Consider the following 10,835-nt stretch of genomic DNA (forward strand, 5'->3'; position numbering starts at 1 on the left):
TCGGTATACACTGGCGAGGCACCAGTGAGGGATGACAGGTGAGGATTCAAAAGGGGATAAAGAGGTTTCTTCAGGGCCAGTAACGCGCACATAATGCCTCTGGTATTGCCGACGTTCATAGGCTACGATGACTGCTTACCATCAGGTGGGCCGTATGCTTGTTTGCCACCTTAGTGGTATAAAAAAATTGTCATTAGACCTATAAGTATGTAGTAAAAACACTTTTATAAAAAAATCATAATTACGTAGGTATATAATGGAAATACTTACAGAAACCTCGTCACCTTCCAGCAACTCTTCAACGACAACAGTCTGGCCAGCATCGCCGAATTTAGCTTCGGACAAGATCTCGTCGACAGCCTGGTACGCCTCCTCTTTAGTGGCAGCGACCACTACACCTTTACCAGCAGCCAAGCCTGATGCTTTCACCACCAGAGCTGGGTATGGAGCGCTAGAAACAAAAACGTACAATGTTATAATAGTTACATTTCAAATTTTTTTTTATGCAACTTATTCTAAGTTGCATAAAAAAAAAAATTGCTGACAAGCTGACGTCCCCACCTTATGGAAAGTGGTAACCGTCGCCTATAGACTATATATTGGATTATGCCATTTTGAGTGAGTCAATACCTTGCCGTAACACAGTTACGACTATCACTATAAAATTCTCTTTATCAAAACATTTTTGTGTACTTTTATGTTAGTTAAATTTAAGTTAAATGATAGTATTTTATTTAAATAAATTAATAATATATTATCACATAAATGCCTATTAGCTTATTAAAATGTCAATTGTTTTTAATTATGAATTAGAGTACAGTCAGCGCCATAGCTAGACACAAGTTAAAGGTAGGGCAAAAATAACTTTTTGGTAAAGCAAAAGCCATAATTAAGTGACTTCGAAAAAGTGAATCTGTCTAATTTTCTTGGGGCCATTCATTTTAAGGTAGGGCATTGTTTCTCAACCCCCCCCCCCCCTCCCCCAGCTATGGTCATGAATACAGCAATTGATTCGATCATGTATCGGTTTCATTGTTTTTTTAATTATAATTTTTGTGAGGTTAGGAACGAATAGACAGGCTGTCAATCATTTCTACTATAATTTTTGTCGATAGAACAAGCATTAAACAAGACATCAAGATTTAAAATATCTTTTAATTATAGTAATAGCTGGTAAATAATCATCCAGTTATCACAGGTAATGTTTAAATTTAAAAATTGTAATCTTTCTTATTTGTGTTGTTATAAATAAATAAAAAAATAATTAACTCGACCCTACCACGTTCTGTCTTTTTCAATAAAACATAATGAAAAGATAATAAAGTTGTGTTGAAATTATCAGAGAAACACTTTCTAAATACAATTCAGTAGTTAAGTTGTTAAATTAAAAAAAAAAACTGGTATTTCAACGATTGAAGTCAATGTTTTTATTGTGGATAAAAATCTAGAATAGATTGTACAGTAATTATTTACTAACATTCTAATTAGACAGTTAAGTTTCTTTATACTGCGTCGTTCGCTGTATTTATAACGTACTTAGATAATAAGTAGACTACACAACAAACGAGATGACTTTAACATCATCCCACGATCTTATAATCGAAGTTCAAAGGACAGTGCTGACAAGGAGCGACTTATAAAAACAAAGTTAAAAATATCAATACGCAGACATTGGCCTAGTTCGGTGGTAGCGAAACCGGCCCTGAGATATCTGTAGAAGGGGTCGCGGCACTATCTTTGCAAGGAAATAAGATTTAAGGGGCCACCTTATTTTTACACCGTCCATATCAACCGTTAATTGTCCACTGCTAAATATAGGCCTCTCTCTAATAGTCTCAAATGTTTTGTACTTTTGAGGTAAGAAGGCGTTTGGCGCATCAAAGATTTCCAATGTAGCAGTATAAAAAAGAAGTTTTTAAGACATGCTCTTTGCTCTCTTTGCTCAGAACACAGTGCCACAAGTGAGATGTAAAACATAAGATAAACACAGAATTTGACTATTTAAAATATAGTAAATAGCATATAAAAAAAAACTGCTAGACAGTGGCGGACTAAACCCATCAGAGGCCCGGGGCAACAAAGCTAAATAACGCCTCCAGTTTAAAAACTAGATGTAATTTTTCAAGCTTGTCATTCAGTTTACATTTGTATGAATATGTGTATATGTTTATTTAGTTATAATCTTGTAAGTAAAATTTAAATTACACTTAAATAAGGACCGAATTAGCAATGAGGAGGTCCTGCTTAGGGTTAAGAAAAAAAGACAAATTATTAGAACTATTGAGGACAGAAGGGGAAAAATGTTGGGACACTTGATACGACATGACGAACTTATGAACATTATAATAGAAGGTCAGATAGAAGGAAGGAGGGGGAGAGGGAGACCGAGACATGGTTATATCAGGCAGATCAAGGGAGGAGTTGGTGTCATGTCGTATCAAGAGGTGAAGAGACTCGCTGAAAATCGTAGTGAGTGGCGAGAGCTCCACCGACAAGAGCGCAGCTCTTAAATAAGTATACATATAATATGGTTATGAATGTGGACATTTTTAACTTTATCATGCGATCAGTTTTTTCTTGACTATGAGCAGATATGATGGGATATGTCGAGTGGAGTTGACACTCTTCATAAAATTCTTTCATTGGCTAACTTTAGCCAGGTTGTTTTGCACCTCTTCAAACGTGTCACACACTCCGGTAATGTCAATTCTACAAAAAGTTTATTTAGATGATTTTCCAACTTAGCTTTATACTTTCCACGGATGTTTAAAATTTACGGACTTAATTTGGAGATCCTCATGTGCCTCTGAATTACGAATACACCAGGGTGCAAGACATATTTGCTTTAAAATATAGTTCTGGGTTCGATTTTTCGAAATAGATTCCAATGCGTGTTTTAGTTATATAATTTTGCAGGACGAGGAAAATGAAGGCGTTTGGAGGCATTTCAGAACGTTACGGCCAATAGTCCGCCACTGCTATTAAATTTTCTCACTCAAGGTCTAACAGCTTTCTAGAAAATGGTTTAATATTAGACACTTTTTCACTCATTGGTGTGTTTTATCAGGATTTTTTTTTAATGGATGATAATGGAATGGTAACCCCGCCTGCGCTATCGGTTTACACTAGCGGGGCACCAGTGAGGGATGATAGGCGAGAATGAAGCAGATCAGTTAGCTCACCGTGACGAATCTAATAATAATCACGATGATTTCCAGGGGGAACCACGAGGAGGTCCTGACAGGGTATAGTACTAGCAATGGAGCTACTAATCCTCATTACTAACAATCCCTTCTCCCCTCCATTCTATCAGGATTGTAGTAGCTGTTTTTCGAAACAATATTATATACTTATTCAAGTGTACGTATTGTATACACGAAACCACGAAGCAACCTTGGCCTAAACGGCTTGATAGATTTTAATAAACGGGAACTGTTCGACATAATTGTGAGAATAATACAGGCTACATGACATACGGACATAAATTGTAAACAAATAGATGTATATAATATTAATCTTTATTCATTCATATCTTTTACATATAGGCTGAAGATCGTACGAAATGGAGTAACATCATAAGAGAGGCAACAGACACGTTTCAAGGACACGACCTTCAGTAATGAAGTTGGCGAAGAGAGAGAGTTTGAAAGCATGGACTCGAGTTCCTTTTTTAGTATAATTAAATAGCTGCGTTAGAAAACACTTAATAAATATGAAATATCATTATATTTAAATATAATTTAGTAACATTACTATTCTCGATATATAAGACTATGTTCCACAAAAAAAAAACAGACTTCAATTGTGGAAATTTTTTGTTAGTTTGATTTGAAAACTAAACTATTAAAATCGATTTTGACAAAAGTTGATTTTCCAATACAGTTTACAACCGACGGAGTTATGAGGTAACAAACAAACAAAAATACAACCGCATTGAGAATCTCCTTCTTTTTGAAATCAATTGAATATTATAATAAAACACACAATTTAAACGAGGAATAATATTTATAAAAGTAGATTTTGCTCCGCAACACACTATATTTTGCTCCACAGCACGCTATATTTTGCTACACAACACGCTATCTTTTGCTCCACAACACGTAATATTTTGCTTTACAAAGATAAACTACGTCTTCAATGATAACAAATTTAATATTTAAAAAAAAGTGTAATTTATGGATAAATAAAATAAAAAAATATATATAGAAAAACTAGCTGACTCGACAAACGTTGTTTTACCATATACATTATTTTTAGAACTATACATGAAAATTTATCCTACTACAATTATTATATTCGATTATATAAAAATTGCGATTAAAAAATAGGGGTTCGTCGTAAAAGCGTAAAAATTTGAATTTGTATGTATTTTTCAATGTTAAATCATAATAAAATAAAAATATAAAAATTTGTTAAAAAAAAATATTTAGGGGTAGGTCATTCTTATCATTGAAGGATATGAAAAATAGATGTTGGCCGATTCTCAGACCTACCCGATATGCACACAAAATTTCATAAAAATCGGTAAAGCCGTTTCGGAGGAGTTTGGTAACAAACACCGTGACACGAGAATTTTATATATAAGATGAACCCAAAAAATGAATACTGGAACCCTATTCATTGCGAAAAGCACTATCAAAATCGGTTAGAAATTAGCCAAATCATCGTGTAATACACACAGATAATATAACCGAATCGAGAAACTGCTCCTTAACAATGTTTTCAAAAAACAAATATATCAATCACGAAGAGATAACACTCCTATAGCAGAATCTGCGTCTCCATTCAGCAGATTAAAATTGTAAAGGTCATTTAGCATCAGACATTTTGACACAAATATCAACGGAAAAACACCCACTGTCCTAATTTTCAATTCAAGCAAGTGGCTATTCATTCTCACTTATCATCCCTCACTGGTGCCCCGCCAACACATGAGGGGTATCATGGGAGACACAGTATATTATGTCCATGGTACTGTTCATGTCTATAGATGACGGTTACCGCTTTCCATCAGATGGGTCGTCAGCTTGTTTACCATTCTAAGTTACATAAATAAAAAACTGACTAGCTACTTACGTGTTAATAAATTGCTTGGCTAATGCAGCATCAGTGAACGATTTGTATCTAGCCGTTGGTATCTGGTATTTGTCCATAAATTTCTTGGACCAATCCTTGTTGGCCTCAATCTGGGCGCCCGCTTTCGGTGGCCCAAAACATTGGAGGCCGTACGAGCTGAGCGCATCCACAATACCATCGGCCAGAGGATCTTCCGGACCAATTACGACAAGATCGATTTGATGATCTTTTGCCCATTGTGCAAGTGCCTGGAAAAAAAAAGAATAATTATAAAGTTGAAAAAACCAGTGATTTGACATTAACATCGGGAAAGATATTTTGGGCCCATTATGTTGGGTCCATTCATTATACAGTATTTTAAAAAACTGCGAAACATACGAAGATTATCTACAAAGTAAAATAAATATAAATTATAAAACAATAATAGAAAATAATTCTGTAACAAATATTTGCTTAGTAATTTTTTTGCGTTTGTATGTTATTTTCAATTTTTTTTTTTTTTTACTTGTGGTAATTATTTTATTTATTGTCAACTTGTCAGCCTTTATCCGTCCACTGTTAAACATAAGCCTCTCCCTTGGGGAGGGGAGCCAGTACTTGTAACGCTTGGTAGGCGGATTGGCAACCATAGTTAGGCTTTGGACATGTTTTAAAAGGGACACTGCTGGCCATCCCTCGCCCTCTCTTAATCGCCATTTACGATACCCACGAAAAAGAAAGGGGTGGCTTTGTCTATCTCTTAAGGATAGCCCACAATAACCATTTTTTATTCTTTACATTTTACATGAAAAAATGGCTTATTTACGAAGTGATTTTAAGCAATACAGCATTAATTTTTATCCAATTAAATACCTTAAATACATTGTCCATTTAATATAGATCAATATGACCTTTTACAGTATGTAATTTAAATGAATATTTCCGAAGATATTACAGATTTAAAATGCAGGGCCATAGCGATGCGGCCGTACCGGCCCGACCGGCGGCGCGTGCCTATAAATAGCGCGTCGAAGCGCGTTTCACCCCATAGCACTTTATCATATTTGTATTGTCTAATGACAAAAAAACTGTAAACGTTGTTTAAAAGGGCATTCTGTAGTAGGTAGGACTCGTATTTAGTATCAGCATTGCACCCGTGCGAAGCCGGGGCGGGTCGCTAGTAGTAAATAAATTATAGCCTAAACTGTAAATTAATAATATAAAATTATACAAATAAATGATAGATATGAATGAAATTTCATATAAGAGGAGATCATATGCTAACTTAACACACAGGATATTTTACATCTTAATTTCATACAAGTAAAGGCATAAACATTTTCTTCTCAAAGTAAGTAAAGTAGCACTATCAAGAAAAAAAAATATTCGAATGGGACTTGTGTATGAGATAAGCTTGATTCAGCCAACTTGGACTAGAAAGAAACAAATTGGGTTGGATTACCACAAGTTTTCAGTGGGTATCTCAGTGATTTAAGGATCTACATTCATTACACAAGTGATATGCATTGATATATAAAAGTACAGGTGCAAATAGACAGGATTTTGGAATATACATTTGTATGAAAGTTTAAACATTAATGCACAAATATACATACAAATTAAGGAGTGAAAACCTAACGAGTTATGATATTGAGCTATTTATTTTAATAACAAACCTCCTTCTACACGAGACTTTCTTGAAAATACCATCTGTATTAGAGATGGTATTGATACATTACCATTCCAAAGTATGTATATTAGCAAGATAAAATAGACTCTTCTGAGTTTATTTTAGTGTCTAAAAGTGACAGTACAACTTGCAGTGATATCTCTAATTCTATATTTAATATTTATTTATTAAATAATTAAAATCAAACATTTATTAGTAATTATATAGTTTTAACTGATATAAATAAAAAATTAATTTTTCAGAAGAAAGAAATCTATATATTTCTTATGACAATATAGTGAATGACTACCTATTACTTAATTGTTTAGGCAACAAAATTTATATTTAACTATAGTTTGTTATCAACACAATCAACATTACATAAATATATTATATCAACTAATTTAATGGACAAATGTGTTATTGGCCCAAGCACAAGCATTGTTGAACTTATAGATAATAAAAAGGTTATCATAGGCTCACGATTAGTAATATTATAGTTATAATATTCAATAGTATTTGTATCTAGTATCTGTAATGAAAAAAGATAATTGTATCTCACATATGCAACCCTTGCTTCCCTTTTAATTCAACGGCCCAAATGAGAGGCCAAGCGGCCCAAATGGGAGGCTAAGCGGCCCAAATGAGAGGCTAAGCGGCCCAAATGAGAGGCTAAGTGGCCCAAATGAGAGGCTAAGCGGCCCAAATGAGAGGCTAAGCGGCCCAAATGAGAGGCTAAGTGGCCCAAATGAGAGGCTAGGCGTGAAAAATAGAGTCTTTTTCTCATTCACATTACCTTTTAATTTAAAAAATTTAATGCAGTTCACTTACTATCTACTATCCCTTATGTACATTTATGGTTTCATCTACATTCATAATTTGTAATAAGTATTAAGATAAAGGTTCAAGAGATTTGATATTGTCAAACAGTACCTAATCTCAAATGTCAATTCATAAAATGGTATTTTGATTACTTTATATGTATAAATTTTATTAGTATTATTTTCATATATATTTTTATTTTTTTTTTGATGGGTGAGAATGGTATGGTAACCCCGCCTGCGCTAATGGGATACGCTGGCAGAGCACCAGTGAAGGGTGATAGATGAGAATGACAACAGGCCAGTCAGCTCATCAGGTTCATCAGGAATTAACCATGACAGTTTCCACGGGGAACCGCGAGGAGTTCGACCTGGTTGGATATATTGCTAGCAATGGTATTCTCAGTTTCCATTATTAACAATCCCTTTCCCCTCCTGTCATATATATTGAAATGGGTACTTTTATACTTTGTAAAATAATAAAGTGTACTAATGTAGGTAGAACATGTTTTGAACATGACATAAAGTGATTCAAGCTACACAGCATGTTTTATTTCATAAAATTAATATTCGGAACATGTTAGTTATAATGAAGAAAATAAGCTAAATTAAGATTGTGTTCCAAAAAAATAAAACTGACTTGAATTGTTGGAAAATTTTTGTAATTTTTATTTCAAAACTATTGAACAAATTTTGATAAAATTTCTTTTTGATCAATATATTATTATATTTTTTCAAATAAAAAATAATTTTTAAATTGGTTTAGGGTTGATGAAAAATGAGGTAACAAACATAAAAAAAATATGTACAACTGAATTGAGAACCTATCACTTTTTTAAGTTGGTTGAAAATCATATAATTCACCAACTGCACGAGATGTGAGAAAGATAATGTATGATCACATATCACATAGAAAATTGTAATACAAATAAACATGTAATATTTATTGTGAATTTAATCTATTACTTATTTTTTAGCATTACTTTATAGCTGTTCATGATTGTAACAAGATTACTAAATTATGAGAAATATAAAAAAAAAAATATTCAAATTGAGAAATTATGAAACAAATTTTATTTATTCTATGAGGAAACCTCTTTGTACATACCTCAGAAGCAATATTAAAAAATTAAATTCCAGACTAGGATATACTTTCTTCCTTTCACTTAAACTTCACAAAGTGATACTATTTATAATTATTAAATATTAGAAAAAAAATGCAAGTTTATTGTATTTTTCTCAATTACAGTTTCTTTTACCTTTTCACTGTTTAACAAACATGTACACTGGTTCTCTAACTGAAGTGATTAAACAGTTAATTTAAGTAATCCAGCCAGTTATTTATTTAGTTTTAAATATGTCTAATAATATCTAGGTCTATAATCTTTGGTATAGAATTTTATGAGTACTAAGTACAACAGGGGGGGAAAGGGATTGTTAGCAATGGAGATTGACGGCCCCATTGCTAGCAAAATGTCCTATTAGGTCGACCTCCATGTGGTTCCCCCTGGAAACCATCCTGAACAATTCTTGTTGAATTCATCATCAACTGACCTGCTTCACCCTCACCTATCATCCTTCACTGGTGCCCCGCCGGTGTATACCGATAGCGCGGGTGGGGTTACCATTCCATTATCACCCATTAAAAAAAAACTAAGTACAACAACACATTGTGATAAACAGATATGAAATAAATATATTTTATAAATGAAATTGCAATAGTAGTTTAAATTTATCAATATAGAGATGTACATGTTCTTCAAATAACCTTGTACACAGTAGTTTATTAAAGCAAAATCATAAATAACAGATAATAAATATATAAGCAGGGACACTAACTGGATAATCTTTGATGTTCAAGTCCACACTCTCCACCTTATTTGTGGTAGATATACCAACACTTCCAGGGGCACAGTATATGCGCTTCACATATGGCGAGTCTGCAAGCTTCCAACAGAGAGCATGCTCCCGGCCTCCGCTGCCGATAACAAGTATGTTTCCTTCTTCAGTCATTATTTAAAACACTTGATCTACGAAAAGTTTTATCACGTGTCGACGTTTTCCAGCAAGAAATTTTCGTGATAATAAAATACAAAAAAATTATATAAAAAAAATAATGTTTCTTTAATAATTTATTTATGTTCTTTCGTTTTACGTCGATTTGTTTTTATTTTTGACACTACCACCACCAACACGTGTAAACAATCAAATGACATTCCACCAACTGGTATTGCTAGGGATTGAACAATTGTTTACTATCAGCATCCATAAAGTCGATATTTATGTGTAATAAAAATCGATGTTGACATATAAATTCCATTTATATCTCACTATATATGAATTTATTCAGGTTCCTTTTCCGGATAGTAATAAGAATATTAATTTTGATACTATTTATATCCTCTAAAAGATATTTTCTCTAACTTTTTCCATAGATAAATCTAGGGGTTCTAGTGCTCATTCCATCCCAGGATGCAAGTAAAAACTTAAAGTATTACACAAAGTGCATATTTGAGTATACATATGCACCTTTTTATAGTGTTCAGGCCGCCCTGAAAAATAATTTTAAATATGCCAATGTTTTTTGCTTGCTAAATATTACATATATAAATAATAATAATAAATAATCTTTATTTACTACTCACAAGGAATATTTTACATTGTATAACTATTTAGAATTTTAACATAAAAATTATTATCCTTGTGAGAGTCTGGACTCTGAACTAGGTCTATGTATATAATATGAAGCCATACTAACATAAATAAATAAATAAACAGTTAAGCTTTACGAAATTGAATATACCAAATATAGCATAGTGTATACGCTATACTATATTTAATAAAGAAAAACGTAGGATACTTATTATTTCAATCAATTAACATCTATCTATCTCTATCACACTGACAAATATCAGCGTCAACATCATAGAAAACGTTATGTAAATTTAGATATATTTCATGATCAATCACAATCTATTAATTAATAGGCTAAAATATTATCTAATAATATCTATTGGTATTATATGATTTGAATCAGTCCTAAATTTTGATAAGTAATTTTTTGTATTTATAAACCTCTTTTCGTATCAATGTATTATTTCAATGTTGTGCATGTGTATAATTGATGCAAATATCATATTTCGTATTTTGTCAATGTTTGTATTTGCATTGTTGATACGCCTAAACAAATAAATAAATAAACTGTGTAACTACAAGTTGATTTTGAAAAATAAATAAGTAACATTTTGTAATCTTTTGTAATTTGCGTTATTTATGATTATATTAATATT

General features: G+C 32.6%; 1 protein-coding gene across 2 annotated transcripts in view; it reads right to left on the reverse strand.

Annotated features, from left to right (window-relative positions):
* The window catches only part of LOC113519917 (trifunctional purine biosynthetic protein adenosine-3), a 43,361-nt gene extending 33,576 nt beyond the window's left edge, over positions 1 to 9,785 (reverse strand). The window contains exons 1-3 of one of the 2 annotated variants that reach the window (XM_052902238.1): positions 9,385 to 9,785; positions 5,077 to 5,324; positions 271 to 451 (exon numbers count right to left, since the gene is read on the reverse strand). In XM_052902238.1, the coding sequence (XP_052758198.1) occupies positions 271 to 451; positions 5,077 to 5,324; positions 9,385 to 9,558 (603 nt within the window). In that variant the 5' untranslated portion in view covers positions 9,559 to 9,785. The remainder of the gene's footprint in view (positions 1 to 270; positions 452 to 5,076; positions 5,325 to 9,384) is intronic. The other variant, XM_052902239.1, reaches the window with a different exon arrangement.
* Between the last annotated feature and the right edge of the window lie 1,050 nt (positions 9,786 to 10,835).

Source organism: Galleria mellonella, unplaced genomic scaffold, assembly GCF_026898425.1.
Source record: "Galleria mellonella isolate WM207_F2 unplaced genomic scaffold, CSIRO_AGI_GalMel_v1 utg89, whole genome shotgun sequence".
In the NCBI taxonomy this organism is placed as follows: domain Eukaryota; kingdom Metazoa; phylum Arthropoda; class Insecta; order Lepidoptera; family Pyralidae; genus Galleria; species Galleria mellonella.